At 45.3% G+C, this 20,501-nt stretch overlaps 1 protein-coding gene across 2 annotated transcripts in view; it reads left to right on the forward strand.

Annotated features, from left to right (window-relative positions):
* Nucleotides 1-20,501, forward strand: part of Mllt1 (MLLT1 super elongation complex subunit) — a 58,927-nt gene that overhangs the window by 7,616 nt on the left and 30,810 nt on the right. For both annotated transcript variants that reach the window (XM_026404370.2, XM_026404371.2), the window contains exons 2-3: nucleotides 1,424-1,604; nucleotides 9,167-9,249. In XM_026404370.2, the coding sequence (XP_026260155.1) occupies nucleotides 1,424-1,604; nucleotides 9,167-9,249 (264 nt within the window). The remainder of the gene's footprint in view (nucleotides 1-1,423; nucleotides 1,605-9,166; nucleotides 9,250-20,501) is intronic.

Genomic DNA, 20,501 nt, shown 5'->3' on the forward strand with positions numbered 1-20,501 from the left:
AGTGAGTGGGAGTGTCACACAGGCAGCTTGGGACTCGCCCTTCATGTCTCTCCTGCTTATCTTGGTACTTACAAACAAGTGTCCACTTGGCCTCTGCTTCATTCTGTAACATTCTTGTATTTGATATTAGGTGTCAGGGTTGTGTCTGGGGAGGTTTTTGCAAACTAGAGTGGATATTTACAGTACGTTCCACTGGTAATCAGCCTAGACATTAAGAGTGCTTTCAAGGATTGTGGCTTTGTGTTCAGTGGAGGGGGACTGGCCTCATCTGCCTTGTAGTTCAGGAAACAATGCCAGGCACGTGAATGGCAGGGAGCTCCGCTGCCAGCAGCCAGTCCACCTGGGTCCTTTCAGCAGGTGGCTGTACACTTGCTTCCTCCTGCCTACTGGGAACTGTCCTTGGTTCTTTTGAAACCAAAAAACCGTGTTTAGGGATGACTTAGGGGAGCAAGAAAGGCCCCTGCCCTCATATAGAAGTGCATGAAAATGAAAGTGTGCGTGCTGTGCCCTGGCCAGGGAGGCAGGATAGCAGAGTAGTCAAGGGAGTGGCCCTTGGCTACACAGACCCAGCCTCAAATCTGAGGCTGCTCCTTACCTTGCAAGTGCCACTTAGCAGCTTACTGTCAGAGTCCTCAGTTTCCTCATCCACAGAATTGCAGTCTGGGTTACACATCTGTATTCAGTGATATCTCACTTGGGAGGAGCTGATGGTAGGGGAGAGCAGGTGGACAGCAATCAGCAAGATGGTTTCTGATGGTTTCTTGAGAAGAATGAAATAGGTAGCAGGGCATGGTGGCACACTCCTGTAATCTTAGCTCAGGAGGCTGAGGCAGGAGGATCGCAAGTTCGAGACCAGCCTTAGCAACTTAGTGAGGCCCTGGCTCAAAAATAAAAAGGGCTGGGAATGTGTCTGTGTCTCTGTGGTGAAGCACCTCTGGATTAAATCCTCAGCACCCGCCCCCAATAAGTGATGTAGAATGTCAAAGTGCTATTGGCTTGGGCCATTAGGGAAGCTTCCCTGCAGAAGTGACAGCTGAGCCTTGAGTGATGAAAAGGAGCTAGGGTAGTAAGTCTAGAAGAAGAGCTCCTGCAGGTGCCAGGGCCTAGAGGCAGAAGTCAACTGGGCTGACAGGAAGACCAGAGACGAGGCTGTGCAGGTGGAGCAGAGGACGTGAAGGCAGATGAAGGACACACAGGCCCTGTGCCACTTGCTGAGGAGCCAGAACTTGTGGGGCCCTCAGCTCAGTGCTGGTGCCCTGGAAGCACTGAAGCATTCATGTTCCCCTCCCTAGCTTGGAAACCTGTCTCTCTGCTTGGAGGCTTTTACTGAGTGTGCCTGTGGGTGAGGGGGCAGGACATTTCTGCATAGTGCCTTGCTTTGAGCTTTGTACTGACCTGTTCCAATCTCTCTCCCTGCCCCCAGTGCACTGTTCAGGTCAAGTTAGAGCTGGGGCACCGTGCCCAACTGCGCAAGAAGCCCACCACGGAGGGGTTCACTCACGACTGGATGGTGTTTGTTCGTGGCCCAGAGCAATGTGAAATCCAGCACTTCGTAGAGAAGGTGATCTTCCGGCTGCACGACAGCTTCCCTAAGCCCAAACGTGGTGAGTAGCCCCAGCCTTGAGTTAGGAATGCTAATCTACCCAGCGTTCCTTCTCCAAAGGCTGTCCCTGCCTCCTGGAGTTTGGGACCCACATGCCCATGTATTGTGTCAAGATGGAAGGAAAGTGTTCTGTAGTAAGTGCTGGGGGTGGGGAGCTGCCCAGCCAGGCTGATGTTGAGGTAGTCCTCAGCCTCCTCCTCCACACAGTGCACCAGACTCTTCTCCAACTGTCGAGTCAGTCACAGGGGAATGGAAAGAAAGTGGTGACTGTTGTTATCATTTAGATGGCAGCCAGGTGGTGAGTAATCAGGACATTGCTCACTGGGCCTGAGTTGGATTAGGGTGCCATTCTAAGAGTTCATAGTATGTGGAGTAGAAAAAAGAAAAGGAGTTCCTGTCATCCTATCTTGACTCCCCTACCCAGTCCCACATTGGCTGCTGCTTGTTAAACATGAGTGCCCCTTTTGTGTACCCCACCCATGTCTCCACCTGTGACAATGTGGCCCTGGCCTTTCTACGGGACATGGTCTGAAGGAACAGAATTGGGAATTAACCCTCTTTATGATCAGAGATGGCTTTCTTGGAAAGGACCCTGGGCAAGGCTTTGGTGGGAAATCTGGGGACAAGGTTGGTCTCTTCTGAGTGTTTTGGGGGGCTAGAGCTGGTTTTCTCATCATCGAGTTCCCAGTGTGAGGCTCAAGGCCTGGCACATTATGGAGGGTACAATACTTTTTTCCCTCCAGTGCTGGGGATGGATCTAGGGCCTTGTGCATGCTAGGCAAGTGCTCTCCCACTGAGCCACACCCCAGCCCCCAATAAATATTCCTTGAACAGGTGTGTTCAAGGGGAACTGCTGTGCTGGGGGGTGGGGAGCTGCTGCAGGGCCACCCCTGACCCCTCCACCTGCAGTGCAGGCGTTCCAGGGCCACAGGAGTGGTTTAGAAAGCTTGCCTGTAAGAGGCTAGCTGTCGAGCAGGGAGTGAAATGCCACAGAAGTAGAAACTGCACTTTGAAAGGACATGCACTTGACATCGCTAACAGCAGCATTTCTTTTTCTTATAGTTTCTTCAGTATTCAGCCACTCCTTTCCCTCCTCATTTTTGCTTTGTCTTCACCTTCTCCCTTTTTTCTTTATTCCTAGCCTTTTAGAAGATGGCAGATAGGGTTACTGACAACAGCAAATACTCAGCACTTTTTAATAAAAAGAATATGAGCCATGGGCTGGGGCTGGGGCCCAGTGGTAGAGCGCTTGCCTAGCATGTGCAAAGCCCTGGGTTCGATCCTCAGCATCACATAAAAAATAAACAAGTAAAATAAAGGCATTCTGTCCATCTACAGCTACAAAAAAAAAAAAAAGAGCCATTTGCATAGCACATAGCCATTTGCATAGCACTTCCTGCTGGGCTGTCCATAGACAGGGTCCAGGCTTCTTCTCACCATGTTGTGCTTTTATAGATGGTGACAGAGTCTTAAAGGGCCAGGTCAGCTGCTCATGCTTTAAAGTGGGTGGGAGGAGGTTAGCAAACTGCCCTTGGTCCGCAACCAGCCACTGCTGGTTTAATTACTGGCATGGCCAGACATTTGTCCAGGTGTTACCTGTGATGCTGGTAGAACATAAGCTGAAGCTGCCTCCCTTTCTCTCCTCTAGCAGTATCCACTGCATTCTCCTTCTCCCTCTCCCTTGTCTGTTCTCTCCCCTTCTTCCTGTGCTTGGAGCATGGGGACCAACCCAGGATGATGGTTTGCATCTGCTTGGAAGCTATTTTCTCTTCAGTTCCCATCATGCATGCCCAAGCAGTTCCTAGAAGTCATGTAGTAATGATTTGCATTCATCGTGCTTTTATTCCATGCCTGGTGTCATACCTTGTGTTCCTGGTGACAGACCTGCAGCCTGGGGATTCCTGGGAGGAAGACGTGGAAAAGGATGCAACAGAGCAGGCCAGGCACCTGCCTGAGTGCACATTCTCAGGTCCCTGAAAGATGGAGTGGTTGGTGACGCTCATTCCCCTACAGTGTCAGTTTGTGGCTACCATTCTATTAGTGGCTGAGACCTGTTTGTTGCAGTCTGTCTGGGTGTCTAGTACAGGGCAGCTGCTTCAAATGTATCTCAAGAGAACTGCTGAGGTCATCAAGTCTATCAAAGACAAATACCCAGTTCACTCTGTTGCACTGAGAGAAATTGTGTCAGAGTATATCTTTCCAGTTTTCAATGAAAAGTAGATCAACTCTTAAGAGTGGGGGGTGAATACCTCTGGAATGGTATTTCATATATTTAAAAAGTATCTTTCACATCAAATACACATTCATTATAACAATTGAATAGGGCAGAAATGGTTGAGGTAGAGAGTGGTAGATTCTCATCTCCTCCCCCAATCTTACCACCCTACCGGCAATCTTTCTAACCTTTTCCAGAGTGTGTGCTTTTTTTTTTTTTTTTTTTTTTTTAAAGGAGAGAGATTTTTTAGGTGTAGATGGACACAACACAATGCCTTTATTCTTATGTGGTCCTGAGGATCGAACCTTGTTCCTGCCCATGTTCTACCGCTAAGCCACCCAGCCTCTAGAGTGTGTTCTTAACACCAGCTGATTTGCTAACTATTTCTTGATTTGTTTTTCAAATGTAAATGATGTTTATTGATTTACCAGCATGAAAGATTGGAACTTATCCCAAAATACCTCTATTTCTCCACCGTCCTTTCTACATTGTTTATAGTTAAATGATTTGCTTTTTATTCTTTTTAAGGCTTTTTTTGTTTTGTTTTGTTTTTCACGCTGGGAATGGAACCCAGGGCCTTGCCCATGCTCAGGATGTGCTTTTCCACTCCTTTTCCCAGCAGCTTCTTTGTGACTTTGCATGATGAGGTGAGAGCCTGGCCGTGCTTACCTTTGGGTTCTTTCACAGATGGAACCCGTGGTCCTTTTGGGACATCCTCTCCCTGCTGAGTCTGAATTGTAGTCTCTTTCCCCAACATATCTACATAGCCTCATGTTGCTGAGCTTGTTCATTTTTCTCCTTAGCACCATCTTAACATATTTATTTATCTCCTCCCTTACCTGCAAGTAGAAGTTCTGTCTATTTTGTTTGTTTCTCTGTCCCCGGTGCTTGCAAGGATGCTGTGGTCCCGTACCAAGTACTTATTGAATGAATGAGTAAATGAAAAGGACCTGATCAGGGGCCCTGCCTCTTCTTGAGCTTCCTTCACCCTTCTGTTGAGGGTAGCTCTTGACATGGTTAAGTTTGTTGAGCTGAAACTCAGATCATCATTCCCTGATGGGAGAGTGTCTCTGAAAAATGAAGCAGCACATGGTGAGATGTCAGGGTTTCTTTCCCCCTCACCGTGTCCCTAATTTCTAACTCTAAAGCCCTCAAGGTCAGAATCAGTTCTTTTCAGCATTTTGGGTTAAACTTGGGGCTATGATTTTTTGAGTAACTGTTTGCAGCTGCTTTTTGTTTTGTGTCTTTAGAACATCTTCCTTTTCTCCTGTCTTGACCGTGTCACTTGTCTTTGTCTGGTGGAGTGTTGTTTTGGTCTTTTTCTTTACTCTGAGCATTCTGTGTGCTTCCCTTTGCCTTCCGCCTCTAATCAGATTGGCTTCTCTCTGGCTCTCACGCTGGCCCTTTTCTTCACTGCGCTCCTTGGGGGGATTTGATTTGTTCCTCTTTGTTTTGGTTATTTTCTCCTTTTACTAGTACAGTTTCTCAAGTGCTGTCCCAAGAGGCTCATTACTTAAGAAGTTCCCTAGGAAAGCTATGTGGGAAGGGACCTCTTTGAGTCCTTCTCCTCTTATAGCAGAGTGATGGTGGGGTTGGGTGTCACATGCTGGATGAGAATTACTAGAATTATATGGTTTAGAACTCTGAAAGCGTCCTTCATCCCTCTGAAGAGTCTGAGGCTGTGGGTCTGGGTACTGCTGCTGTGTCCTGTTTTTCTTTCCAGAAGCATTTAGGATGTTTCATGTGACATGTTTCTGGGATTTTTGTTACTGTTGTTCAGTGTATTATGACATTTTGGTGTCTTTATTTTAGCTCTGGAAAGTTATCTACACCTGGGACAGTTTCCTTCCATCTGTGTATTTCTTCTTTTTTCTTCTTTTTTGGATGCTCATCATTTAACTTCCCTGGGCTTAAATCTTTCATCTGTAAAATGAGAAAAATTGCATCTTCTTGTAAGATCATTGTGAGCAGTAAGTGAGCTGAGGTGAGCACTGCATAGTTGATGCTTAGAAATGGCAGCCGCTGTCAGCGGGATCATTTAATCTGCTGAATCATTTCTTCATGTCTCACTTTTTTAACAAAATATGTCTTTTTGCTCTGCTTCTTTCCTTTAATTTCTATTCATCCAATTGAATTGAAAAACAGTGTATATTTGTAATATCTTTTTTGTTTTTTTTTTTTTTTTTAGTTATAGATGGACACAGTATCTTTATTTACTTTTAGATGGTGCTGAGGATGGAACCCAGTGCCCCACACATGCTAGGCAAGTGCTCTACCACTGAGCTACAACCCCTGTAATATCTTCTTAAGAGCCCATTCCTATTTTTTAATTTGCCCCTTTGAATGTATCTTGTTTTTAAGGTGGGCAAGATGGCATGTGTCTTTCACATCAGCCACTTGGGAGACTGAGTCAGGGGATTGCTTGAGCTGAACTCAAGAGTTTGGGGGACACCGTGGCCCCCTCCAAACTAAAAAAAAAAAAAAATATATAGATCTTTCTGGCTGCCCACGCAGGAATGGTGTAGAAGTAAACTTAGGGCTAGGCGGCTAGTGAGGTGCTAGGAAGTATTTCTTGTTGAGAGGTGTAGCATGTAGGCCAGGGGCTGCATTCTTGGGCAGTTTATAAGTTTGAAGGCCCGTTTGATAGCGGTTGGTGACAGGTGAGCCTTGGGAGAGGAGCCAGTTTCCTTCAGATCCTTGGGTGAGTGTTGGGCAACCTGGGTCCCTGACTGTGGGGCACTGGAGAGGTGCAGATTTAGGGATGCATCAGAAATCTGTGTGGGTGAGCTATATCTAAGTTCCCTGTCCAACATCTCCAGCAACCTGTCCAAGGAGCCAAAAGAGACAGGCTGGAATGGAGATTTGGTTGTAAGCCATCTGGGACAATTCTCCCCAGGCTGAAGATTCTCCCTACTGATCCAGATTGTCCAGCAGGCAGGACTGCTCCTGCCTTACCCAGTTTGAAAGTGACAACAAGGGGCTGGAGGTATTCTTGTGGCTTCTGTTGTCCTCTAAGTCCCTGACACTGTCAGACCATGAGCAGTGGCCTGGAGGAATGGAGGAGTGAGCCAGGTGTAATTACTGCAGTTGGTAGCAGCAGTAGTTTACCTGCAGAGCCTGGTGTCAGTGAAGTGGCTAGAGTGCCTGACAGAGGTGGTTGCTATAGACTTTAGTAGGTCACTGCATGGAGGTGAGTGTTAGGACTATTGTAGGGACAGGGCAGGCAGCTGGAGGGGAAGCAGCGGCAGCCAGGGGATTGGAAAGTGATGGCATTGGTGTGGAGCTGGGCCCTGAGGGAACCAGGGGCTGCATCAGGGGGACAGTGGAGGTGGGTAAGAAGGAGTCTTGGTATCACTGACCCCTGTGCCAGTTTTTGCAGCTCCAGGTTTCAGGAGCCACAGGCTCCTCTAGTTTGCCTTTTCCTCCCTGTAGTTTGCAGACTGGGTTCCATGCGAGGCTGGCTGTTTAGCCCTACCTTCAAGGGTCCCTAGTCACTCCAGGCTTGCCCTCCCTGCTTGCCAAGTTTGTTTCTATATATACATACAAGGTTGATATTTGAGAGCCTTTTCTCTTTTTTTTGAAAGAAAAGTCTTTTTTTTTTTTTTTCCCCCCTCTTACATTGAGAATTGAACCCAGGGGAGCTCTACCCCTGAGCTTTATTTTCAGCCCTTTTTATTTATTTTGAGACAAGTTCTTGCTCAGTTGCCCACGTTGCCTTTAACTTGTGATCCTCCTGCCTCAGTCTCTCTAGTACCTGAAATTGTAGGTGTGCACCACCACACCCAGCTAATTAAGGTTTAAATGTCATGTTTCATTATGTTTCACTGTTTTCTAGCAAATTCTGGGGCCCACTAAAGAATTAACTTACTTATGCAGATATGTGCACGTAAAAGTTTTTTTTTTTTTTTAAACAATTGATATTCTAAAATGAAGTATGCCAGACAGAGAAAGGTAAACACTATGTGATATCACTTATATGTGGCATCTACAGTAGTCAACTCAAAGAAGCCGATTGGGGTGGTGGCCCAGGGCTAGGGACAGGGTATAGGGTGGTGGTGGTCAACTAAAGCAATCTTTAGTAGAATCTGATTGTTGTTGGTACTGTATTGTGTGCTTAACATTGCTCAGAGAGTAGGTCTTCATTAAATATTCTTAGGAAGAGAAAAACAATCAAAGGGCAGGAGGAAGCTCTGGGAGGTGAAGGAATGCCTCTGGCCTTGGTAATGATGGTGGCTTTATAGACTTACCCCAAACTCACTGAGATATGTCATTCAGTATGCAAACTTCACATGTCTTTCCAACCTCAGGGAAGTGGTTAAAAAACCTCACAAGCAATTGGCAGGATTCTTCCTTTCTCCCAGGAATGGTAGCCTCTGGAGAGGGAGGGATGGAGAATAAGGGATTTGATCTTTTTTTTTTTTTTTTTTAAAGAGAGAGAGAGAGAAATTTTTTAATATTTATTTTTCAGTTTTTGGAGGACACAACATCCTTGTTTGTATGTGGTGCTGAGGATCGAACCCGGGCCGCACGCATGCCAGGCGAGCGCGCTACCGCTTGAGCCACATCACCAGCCCCGGGATTTGATCTTTATGTCCTGATTTTAGTTAAAAGCAGGGGAATAGTATATTCATGGTATTTGCATAATGTCTGTAGAAATGTGGAAACATGGATGGGTTTTTTAAAAATTTTTAAATTTTCCATGTTTTTAAGATTTTATTTATTTTAAACATGAATGGTTTACTTTGAATGAAATTATAGGCATATATAATTTTATATATATTTTACTGTTTGTTTCTTCCCTTTTTTAAAAAAATTTTTGGGTTAATTAGGCTGGCTGTTCAAATGGCTTGGACTGTTCTCATTTGGTGCTAATGTAGAACCCAGGAGCAGAACCCTCTGAGATCCTTCCTGCATATCCTGTGTGCCTGTCCCTGGCACAGAGGGGGGTGTGTGCACATGGTGTAGCCAGTGATGAGGAGGTCAGGACTGTCGGGTGCTCCTCACTGAAGAGGCTGAGGCTCTAGGTCTTTCATACCTGAGTCAGTTGAACTTGTGCAGCCTTCTCTGGCAGGAGGAAGTGCCTAGAAGTCAGAGTCTTGTGCCCCTTCCTACTCTGTCTGCTGGATGTTCCAGTGGTCCATTCACCTTTCTCCTGTCCAGCTCTGCCCCCTTTTATTTCCCAGGCACCGTTTGGCATGCAATTTTCCTGACTTCCCTGGGGGAGCACGCCCTCCTGAAAAGCTGCCTTCAGAAGGAGGGAGGACAGCAGAGTGGGGGAGCTGCTACTGCTGCTTGTTGGGCCTTTGGAAGAGCAGGAGGCTGATGGATGGTTTTCCCTTTCTTTTTAGTGTGCAAGGAGCCCCCCTACAAAGTGGAGGAGTCGGGGTACGCTGGCTTCATCATGCCCATCGAGGTGTACTTCAAAAACAAGGTAGGATCTTCCAGAGCAATGAGCAGGATGTGCATCCCATTAGAGACCCCTAGGCAGAGAATACCACAGGCAGCTCACAGGGAGGAGACAGAAGTAGCTTGTGCAGATAATATGCATTGCAGGGACTGCCAGTGAGCATGTGTAGGTGTGGAGTTCTGCAGTTTTCCTGGGGCCCCAGATGGCCTCCTTGGAAGTTGAGTAAGCATGACATGTCCTGATGGGCGGGTTCTGTGAGGGTCCTGGAGGGTCATTCACTGGGCCATATGTGGTGAGAGAGAGCTGGAAGTAGTCTCGATGTCACAGCAGCGACTAGGTGGGGTAGTTATATGCCTCTTCTGAGTAGGACCTTGATGACCCTCAGGGGAAGGAGTTCTTAATACTGTTCATGAATGAAGTTAAGTTACAAGTGTAATAGGTATAGAGAGGACTTACGTGTGTCATCAGTGTCAGCAAGGGTAATATGGACGGGAGGATTCCAGGAGATTTTTTTCCCCAGTATATTTTAAAATTATTTTTAAGTTGACATAAATGTGCTTTTATTTGTGGGGTACAATGTTATAATTTGAGACATGTTTACAATGTATAGTGATTAAATAGGAAAATTAGCATTTTCTTCTCCTTGGATGTTATTTCTGTGTGTTGGGAACCTTCAAGCTCTTCTAGTTGTTTTTCAGTGTGTAATAAACCATAGACCACCATCTCTACCCTATGCTATGCAATATTAGGGCTTTTATTTTCCCAGTCTGTAGTTTCTAAACTTTTTTTTGCTCTGTAATTGAAAAAAGAGGCTGCCCTGCAGCCTGCTTTTGATGCTCACAGGTGCCACCAAGGGGCCAGTGGTGGCATTTCCTGGCTCAGGCCATTCTGGCTGCTCTTCTGCAAATTGCAACTAGACTGTCTTTCAAGGAGTAGGTCTCTGGCTGTTGGGTACCGCCCACTTTGCTGTAAAGAGTTCCTTTGTTTATAGCCACTGGGAAGCAGGAGTCAGGAATCACACTGTTTTACAGACTACCTGGCCTTAGGGCGCTCTCAGGTGACACTTAGGTGTGCCATCCCACTGGAGCCCAGTGGCAGGTGTGACTCAGCCAGGTTTCAGGTGCAAGGCCTCCTGAAATCTGAAAGGCTGTTCACAGACACCTGGTTCGTTCTGTGACATTTGTGGGATGGAGACCACAGAAGCTGGTGACCAGACCTCATGGCAGCAGAGCTGAGCCAGTCTGCAGGTAGACTCCTTAGGTCCCAGGGGCGAGTCCCCTGGCAGACCTGCACCCAGCTTCTCAAGACCCCTCAGTGAATGTGTGGAGGAGGAGCAACCCCATTAGCCACTTTTGGGGTAGTTGAAGGCCGGAGTCTTCAGGGTGTGGCAGGGGACAGAATCTCTGGGACTGGTCAAAACTTCCCTGGTTTGATTAAGAGTACCTTTGAGATCAGAAGCAGTTGGAGTCCCATGAGTCTGTGGGCTTTTGTGTTTCTGACACTTATGGTCCCTGGCACCTTGACCTTCCTCTCCCTACCAAGGGCTGAACATGTAGCCAGTTAGGGCTGCTGAGGTGGACGCTGATTCCTGGAGCCCTTTCACCTGGCCCAGGGGACCCTGTGTCCTGAGAATGTCATCTCTGCTAGGCTGGAGAGCCCTGGCCAAGCCGTCTCTTCTAGAGCAAGACACTCAGTGCTAGCACAGAGGCCCCTGCTAGAATCCTCTTGGCCCTTGGTGTGGCCTCTACAGTTTACTGTAGGCCTGTTGCTGTGCCTGGGCTGCTGATCTCTGTGGGAGGGAGAACGTATGTGGTGTCTGTGTGGTACCAACTGAAGGAAGGTAGACAGGTCTTAGTTGCCTCATGGGCCCAGCGTCCCCAGATTCTTGATGAGCCAATCAGAGCCCTTTGTAGCAGAGAGGAGTGCTTCACACTTGTGACCCAGAAAGCTGCAGTCTCCTTTACCTCCCTACTCCTGGCAGGAGTCTGCTGCTTTCCTTCTCATATGGCTGCCCACCAGGAACTGGTCAAGGTTCGTGCTTGCCACAGGACATAGTCAGTTTGGTGTTCTCATTTCTGAGGTTGCCATCTGCTGAGGATGGAGGCCCCAGCAGACTTGGCCTGGTATCCTCTGCTCTTCAGCACATGCAGTAGTGGGGATAGTGGAAGGAAGTTCACCTCACTGGGGGAGAGCACTTCAGCACCTCGATGCTTGTTACTTGGGAGGAGGCCACTCCTGCCCCTTTTCTTTTCTTTTCTTTGTTTCGGTCCATGTTCCAGAGCATCCTTGGAGTTGAGTTGTCATCCCACATTCATGGACATCTTGTTCAGCCTTGCGTCTGCAGGTGGGTGGGCAACCCACAGAGGAAAAATTGTATTCCCGGCCTTTGGGAGTGGCCTGTGCTATCGCCACTCCTAAAGGCTGGGAATACAATGGAGCAGCATGGAGCAGCTGTATGTGGACTTCCAGGACCTCCCTCCCGCAGACTGGGAGTGGGCTTGGAGGCAGGATGGGCAGGTCCTTGGCAGTAGTGTTCATTCAGACCCTGCTTCCCATCCTCACCCTGTGTGGGGAATCTCAGGCCAACTGGCAGCCAGGTCCCCCAGCGTTGGAGCAATGCACACGTAGCAGGAACCTGAGGGAGCTCAGGTCACACACCTGCCTTATCCTGTAGCCCACACCTGAGCAGTGCTTGCCTGGGTCTGATCTCCAGATTTCAGGGCTGTTTTTGTCCTGAGTTCTCTGTGGTTCTATCCCCCTTACTTTCTGCCCCTGATGGGGAAAGGGACGGGGCAGTCCTTTGGACATATGGACATAGGACTGCCCCTACTGGACTCATTATCCTCCTCTGTGCTGGGGATTCAAGAAGACAAGGGGCCCTCTCAGAAGGGGTTGTCTGGATTCCTGACTGCTCTTTTAAGATCCTCAGGCCTTATTTCAGGTGTGTCTTATGTGCTTGAATGGGTGGTACAGGACTCCATGTTCTTCTGCAGCACCCATTGCCTTGTTCTTTGAAAGGCCCTGAGGTGCTTCCCCAACACAGTACCACATCCCAGGTTCCATCTGGAAGGAGCGGGTGTGCTGCTCACTGCTCTGTTGCCTCCAGCAATCCCCAGCAACTGTTGCCTTCAGGTCAAGGTGTTTTTTAAAAATCTGGTTTATCAAGGTATAATTTACATATAGTAAAATTCTCCTGTTTTAGGTGTAGTGGATTTTTTAGATCTCAGTATATGGTTTCATTTGAACCCCGTTGGAGGAGGGCCAGTTTTTCTGTTTCAATGAAAGAGAAGAGGCTGCATTCCCATGCCAGATGTTGGTCTGAACAACTCCTGCAGAGGCTGTGGTGGCTGCGCCTGGGTCCGCTGCCTCCTCTTCAGAGAATTGCCATGTGTCTTTCAGCAAGGTCTCAGAACAAGGGCTTACTGCCTGCTCATGCTCTGTTCCCTGCTCATTGGGAATTCTATGTTCTTTTTAGAGGGTCCTGGACTAAGGCAGTCCAGGAGGTGACCCCACCACAGTGCAGGCACGCAGACCCTGATCTCCACTGTGGTGGTGTGTGTGTGTGGTGCACCAGCTAGTGCCTCCAGATGAGCCCCCGAGGGAGGGAGCCACCCAGGCCATGGAAGAGGGAGGAGGAGAGGACCCCCCACCCAAAGCTGTGGAAGAGGGAGCTCTTGGATAAGTCTCTTGGTGAAGGCCACAGGGGTTGGCAGGACTGGACTCTGAGTCAGCTACGAGTAGACACACACCTGTTGCTTAAATAACTGAGACAGAGGTGACCTAGGATGACTGTTGTCAATAAATTTGGGTTTTTACTTACACTTAGGTGACAGAGACAGTATTATTCTTTGTGTTACATTGCCTTTATTACCTGAATGTGGGTCCCTGCTTCTCAAGTTTTGTAAAGATCAGACAGTTGTGAAAAACTATCAGTTGATTGCAAAAACAGCTTATCTAGGTTTGGAGAGCTGTTTGAACCAAGGCTGTGGTGAATGGATGTGTGCTGATTTTTCTGTCTTCAGGGAGCCAGGCTTGCATCTGGTAGTAATCTATTGGTTATTCATCAGCAGCAAGTCAGAAATATTATGATGTTTCACTCGAATCTATTGTACTCAAATAGCTTTTATTGAAGGCTTGCTAGATATCTTTTACTTGGGTGTCAGCACGTGTCAGATACCTTGCATGAGGCATACCTCTGTATTAGCTATCTTAAATGGGAGCATGTGGATGCATACAGTAGCATACAGATGTAATGAAATGGAAGTCTTACAGTCATTTTTTCACTTACAAAATATGTGCCATGTCTTCAAAACTCAGTGTTCTGTGTGTTCCCACACAGCGAATTACACTGGGGATTCACAGATTGTTTCAGGAGGCATAGATTGTGTCTTTGAGTATTTTATGATGTTTATTGTAAGCACTCAACGGATAATACAAGTTAGGTGTGTATGAAAATTAAATGTAATCTAAATAAGAATGAAAGAGTAATATAGTAATTGTATATTTGGTGAACTATTAAAATACCCAAAAGGATAAGTTGAATGTAAGGTCAGAAATCAAGGGGAAGGTGACCAAGTTTAGCATGGGGATGATTGTGTGGCCACCCTGGGTGGGGAGACCAGCTAATGGTGTAGGTTGGAGGCAGGTACACAAGGGTTCAACTTCCAGGAAGTGTTTCTGTCACCACTGGGGCAGGGGACCTCTCTAAACCTCAGTTTCTCTTTTGTAAGATGGAGATCCTGCCTCTATCAACTTGGAAGACTCAGGTGGGGCAGCAGGTGAAGCCTTAGCCCAGTGGCCATTCCACATGCACTAGCTGGTGTTATTGTGGATGGCCAGGCAGCAGAGTGCCAGGGGAGAAGAGCCTGGGGGCTTTTGAAGGTCTGAGGAGGTGGAGGTCCTAGGGACCAAAAGATGCTATTTGACTTCTCTGGAGGGGTCTATAACCAGAGCAGAAAAGGTTCTTTCTCAGACATGAGCTTGTATGGTGCACGGTGAGCTTTTTGCTTGTGTATTTGCCTTTGAATATGGCTTAGTCTGTAAAGTGAAGGAATTATGCTTTACATGGTGTTGAACACTAGGTTTTAACGGGGGCTGCTTTTTTTTTTTTTTTTTTTTTTTTTTTTTTTTTTGGTAACCAATTGGTAGGAACAACTTATTTGTAAAGAGTTCTCTTTCTCTCAAGGAGGCCTTCATCTGATAGCACAAGTCATGCATGTGTATCCTAAGGAATTCTTCAAAATTGAGGTGACGTTTGCATGAAGTGCATTCTAACCATTTTAACGCATTCAGTTTAAGGGCATTTACCACCTCTCCTCTAGTTTCAAAAGTTTTTCATCACTTGAGGAGGGTACTCAGGAACTTTCACTCTCCATTTCCCCTTTGTCCTCTCCTGGCAACTGCTAATCTGCTTTCTGGTCTATGGATTTGTGGGGTGTGGACATTTCAGGTAAGTGGAATCATGTAACATGGGACCTTTTGCACCTGGTGACTGCTTTCACGCAGCCTGCTTTTGAGGCTTATCCAGGTTGTGGCCTATACCAGGACAGGTTGAGGACTACAAGTTTTTCAGATTTTGGAGTTTTGGGTATTGTGTGTTATTTGTATAGACTTTACCCATAGAGCATCTATAATATGAAAATCCAAAATTCAAAGTGTTTTCACTTTCAAGTTAGGAATGCTCAACCTGTACACCATTGTTTTCCTGGCTGAGTGCACCATAGCCAATTCTCATTATTTGAGAACAAACACTGAGTTGGCAAATACTGCCCCGTTTCGTGTGTAAGTTCTTCTACTCACAACCTTCTATCCACCGATGAATACATAACTTTGTTTGTGTTTAAAGACACCCTATTTTATATTGTTGATTCATTGATGCTAAACTCATGGCCATCAGCATTATAAGTCCTGCCTGAGTGAAGCTCATCATTGAACACAAATGTTTTCTCTTCTTGCCTCAGGAACACTGGACAGTGCTGTAGCAGTATGCTTAGAGCTCCTTTTAAACAGCCAAAGTGGGGTGGAGGAGAACAGAAATGTGGAGAATGTGGCACAGTGTTCACAGGGCAAGCTGCAGCAAGTGGACAGCACCACCTCGTCCCATGTCCCCTGGGAATGAGTCCATTGGGCAGTTTGGAGTTTTTACTGTTCTGCATATATTTACAAATAACTATGAAAGCCTTGAGTATTTTGGGTTTACAAATAAACTTTAGTGAGTAGGTGACTTAACAAGTATGGAGTCTATGAATAATGTGAACTGACTATCCTACAACTTGTTTACCCCTTCAACTATGGATAGACACTTGGCCGTTTCTGAGGTGCTGTGAATACAGCTAGCTGCTCTGACAAGTGTGTAGATGCATGTGTCTGAGGACCAGTTCTCCAGTCTTTTGGAAGTGGAACTTCTGGGTCATGTGGTAATTCTGTTTAAAGTTTTGAGGAACTGCCAAAGTCTTCCACAGTGAGTGTACATCTTACATTTCCACCAGCAGTGTATGACGCTTCCTTTCTCCCCTGTCCTTAGCAGTGCTTGTTCTCTCTTTCACATGATAGCCATCCTAGTGGCCGTTACGTTCAACATCTTTTCATGTGCTCCTTGGCTATTTGTATATCTTCTTTGGGGAAATGTCTGTGTACATCTGCCCATTTTCAAATTGTTCTTTTCTTATTGCATTGTAGAACTTCTTTGTGATTGGCAAATATTTCCCCTCCTTCTGTAGGTTGTCTTCACATTCTTGATAAGGTTGTTTTATGTACCAAATTAAGTTTTTATGAAGTACCGTTATCTATTTTGTCATTATTGTTGCTTGCACTTTTAGTGTCAAACCTGTGCCTCCAATACCAACTCTGAGGTCATCAAGAATCACTCCTCATGTTCACTTATACTAGTTTTATGGTGTTTGCTTTGTTGTTTGGAGCTGGGGAGCACACCAGGGCCTTGGACACGCTAAGTACATGCTCTACCACTGAGCTACATCCCAGCCTCCAGTGTAGTTTTAGTTTTTATCTTAATGTAGTTGGTCTTCCCTAAGTTAACTTGTGTGTGTGTGTGGAGTGAGGTAGGGTCCAGCTTCATCCTTTTATGCAGTTTTTTCCAGATGACCCACACCATTTATTGAAGAGATTATTCTTTTTCCATTGAGTGATCTTAGCATCCTTGTTGAAAATAAAGTGGCCATAGAATTTGGGTTTAAAACTGGACTCTTAATTCCATAGTATTGGTTTGTATGGCTGTCATTATACTAGAACCATACTGTTTTGATTACTGTTGTTTTCTAGGAAGTTTCAAAATTGGAAAAAGTATGAGTTTTTTCCTAACTCTGTCAGATTTTCCTCTCCTGCTTCAGTATGATTTTGTTTATTCTGGGCTCTTTGCTGTTTGTCCTACTCTATTTTCTGTATTCTAGTAGAATGCCTGGGACTGGGACATTTATAACGAAAAGAGGTTTATTTTGGCTTCTGGTTTGGGGGTCTGGGAAATCCAAGAAGGGGCAGCTGCATATGATGAGGGCGTCTTGCTGCTTCACAATGTGGCAGAAGTTAGAAGGATACTAGGGTATGTGTGGAAGAGACAGAACAGGCAGGGTGACCTCATTTTATAAAAGTTTGCTTTTGTAGTAACTAATCCAGTCCCACAAGAGCCAGCATTAACCTGGTCCATGAGAAAAGCTTTACTCCTTGCTGATGACCAGGTCACCTCCTAAATGTTCCATGTCCAACAATATCACGATGGAAGTCAAGTTTCAGCTTGAGCTTTGGGTGGGGGACAAACTACATTCATTCCATAGCATCTTTCCATATGACTATTTGAGATTTGGCTTTCCCATTTTTGCAAATAATTCCATTGGAATTTTGATAGGGATTGCATTGACTCTGGAGATTGTTACCATCTTAGCAATATTAAGTCTTCCAGTTCCGTGAATATTGTATGTCATTTCATTTAATTAGGCCTTTAGTTTCTTTCAGCAAGGTTTTGTGTTTTGGAGAGTCTTTTACCTTCTTGGTTAAATTTATTCCTAGGTATTTTATTCTTTAGAATACTATGTAAATGGAATTGTCCTGATTTGTTTTTTGTTCACTCGTTGCTGGTGGATAAAAGCACCACTGATTTTTTGCATGTTAGCCTTTCACCCTGCATCTTCATTGAATTTATTTGTTACCTTTAGTAGTCTTTGTCTTTTTAGGACTTTTTGTGATGGAGTCATGCCTCTGTGAGTGGAGCTAGTTTTACCTCTTGCTTTTCAGTGTGGTTGCCTTTTGTTTCTGTTTCTGTTTGATTGTGCTAGTCAGGGCTTCCAGCAGTGTGGAGTGGCGCTGGTAAGAGAAACTTCCTGGTGGGCTTCTGACCTTAGGTGAGAGTCTCCAGTCTTACAGTTAACTGTGATTTCATGTGTGGGGTTTTCCATAAATGCCCTTTATTGGATTAAGGAAGTACCTTCTAAGAGGAGAGAAAAACAACAGCAACACTTTTTTTCTCTACTCACATTTCTGACACCAAACGTATGGGTTTCCCCACAACAAACCTGCTTCTGCCCCTCCTATACCCATCACCCAGGAAGTTACAAGGGTTTTGGGAGCTCTGTGCCAGGACTGGGGGCAGAGACCAAACACATTTCTTTTATGAGACATATTCCTTGTGTACTTTTTTTTTTTTTTAAATCATGAACAGGTGGGGCTGGGGTTGTGGCTCAGTGGTAGAGCGCGGGTCTTACATGTGTGAGGCACTGGGTTTGATCCTCAGCATCATGTAAAAATATATAAAGGCATTATGTCCATCTATAATTAAAAAATAAATTTAAAAAATCATGAACAGGTGTTAAATCCTTTCAAATGCCTTTTTTGCTTCTATTGAGAAAATTGTAGGTATTTTCTTTCATGCTGGTAATGTGCTGTATTATGTCGATTGATTTTTATGTTGAACCGTCCTTGTATTCCTGGGACAGTCCCTTTTTGTTTGATGCACTGTCTTTTTCATGTGCTATTAGGTTGGTTTGCTGGTGTTTCCTTGAGGATTTTTTGTGTCTCTTCATAAGGAATATTGGTCTGTGGTTCTCCTGTGGCATCTTTGTGCTTTGGTATCAGGGTAGTAATGCTGAGCTCATACTGACCTCATACTGACCTCATAGAATGTGTTAGGCAGGGTTCCCTCCTCTTCTCCTTTTGGTAGAGTTGAGTACGTTGATGGTCATTATTCATTTTGTTTTTATTTTTTATTTGGAGCTGGGGATGGAGCTGAGCTCCAACGCAGGCCTCTTTCTTCTTTGAATATTTGGTGGAGTCCACAGGGAAGCCATCTGGTTTTGGACTTTCAGGGAAGTTTTTGATGACTGATTCATTCTCTTGTTATAGATCTGTTGGGAATTTCTGCTGCTTCTTGATTCAATTTTGTTAATTCATTTGTAGGAATATGTCCATTTTCTCTAGATTTTCACATTTGTTGCGGTATGATTGTTTGGAGTGTCCTCTTAGATTCTTTCACTTTCTGTCAGCTTGGTAGTTCTTAATTTTATTTCTGATTTTGGTTATTTGTGTGTTCTTGCTTTTTTCTTAGTTTAGCTAAAAGTTTGTCCATTTAGTTGATCTCTCTGAAGAACCAAATAATTTGATTCACTCTGTTGTTTCTTGTTCTCTGTTTTATTTATCTCTATTCTTGTCTGCTCTTCTGGCTTTGGGCTTAGTTTGGGGTTTACTTCTTTTTCTAGTTCTTTAAGGTAGACAGTTAGTGACTTTAACTAACTGTTTTTAACGTAGGCATTCACACCTTTGAACTTCCTCTGAGCAATGCTTGTATTGAGTTCTGTAAGCTTTGGTGCATTGTTTTGTTTTCTTTATCCCAAAGTATTTTCTGGGGCTGGTTGTGGCTCACTGGTTGTAGCTCACTGGTAGAGCACTTGCCTAGCACGGGCAAGGCTCTAGGTTCAGTTCCTGGCTCCACAAAAAACAAGGCAAAAACCCAAAAGAGGCAAATTTTTATAATTTTTCTAGTGATTCTTGTTTAACTCAGTGGTTGTTTAATTTCAGGGTTTTCAGTCTTCTCAATTTCTAACTGGATAGTTGCTTTTTCTGTGGCTTATAATCCAGTCCTCTTGTTTATTGAGTTATCCTAAATGCTCTCCTCTTGGCCAGTGGGAGCTCTGTCCATGTGTGCTCTGTGCCTTTTTATCATGTTGCTGTGGTTTTCTGGGTGCTTCTGTACATTTGGGTCTCCTAGGGTTTCCCGACCCCAGCTCTAGAGCTAGTCATGGCTTCGAGAAGTCCTAGTTCCTTTAATTGGAGAATGGAATTTAAAAGCCAAAATCTGGGAGCTAAGTGTGCTCATTGCTACTGGAATGTCACTGTGTTTGGGCCTCTTGCAGGACAGCTGGGAAAGGCATTGTATATAAACAAATTCCCCTTGACATCCATGTTTCTTTCTTTAACTCTGCCTGGTCATACGAATGTTTCCAGCTGCACTCCAGCTCTGTGGAATTCATTGCCCCTTCCTGGTGGCTTCTTGGTCACTGCTGTTTCTAAAGGAAGGAACCGGCTCATTATTTGCACTGTATTTACTTCTTTACCGCTGCTGAACCTGGAATACAGCTTCAAAATTGCTAGCTGGCCACCTGTGAGAGACACCAAGCAGAACACAGTGTTTGTGTGCAGTTCTGTCTTCACCTCCCAGAGCCTAGTCAGAGGTTTTACCTCTTTCCTGAGTCTTCCTCAGTGTGTTTTGTCATCCATTTGTAGCAGCTATGCATTCATCATTGAGTCTGCATTCCATCTCGGGTTCCCTCCCACCCCGCTCTGGTTATTATCACTATTATTTTTTTCAGTTTGTGTTCAGTGGAATCCACTTTGGGTTTTGACATATAGAGCCATGCCCGGCTATGACAGTTCCATGCAAAACAGTTCTGCCCCTAGACTACCACACACTGTCCCTTTGAAGCCAACCCCCAGCCCCACATCTCTTTTCATCCCTGTGGCTTGCCTTTTCCGATTGCCATATAAATAGAATCAGACAACATGTAGCCCTTTGTGTCTGGTTTCTGTCATTTAGCAAAATGTACGTGCAGTTCCTCAGAATTGTGGCAGGAATGAATAGTTTGTTTCTCTTTTGCAGAGTAGCATTCTGTTGTAGTATGGGTTGCAGTTTGTCCCTTCACCTGGGAGGGGTGTCGGGTTGTTTCCAGATTTGAGCAATCATCAATAAAGTTGCCATGAAGACTTGCATACCAACTTTGGTGTCAACATAAGTTTTCTGTTTGAGTAATTACCCAGGAATGGGGATTGCTGGGTCA

The sequence above is a fragment of the Urocitellus parryii genome, chromosome 3 (assembly GCF_045843805.1).
Source record: "Urocitellus parryii isolate mUroPar1 chromosome 3, mUroPar1.hap1, whole genome shotgun sequence".
In the NCBI taxonomy this organism is placed as follows: Eukaryota; Metazoa; Chordata; class Mammalia; order Rodentia; family Sciuridae; genus Urocitellus; species Urocitellus parryii.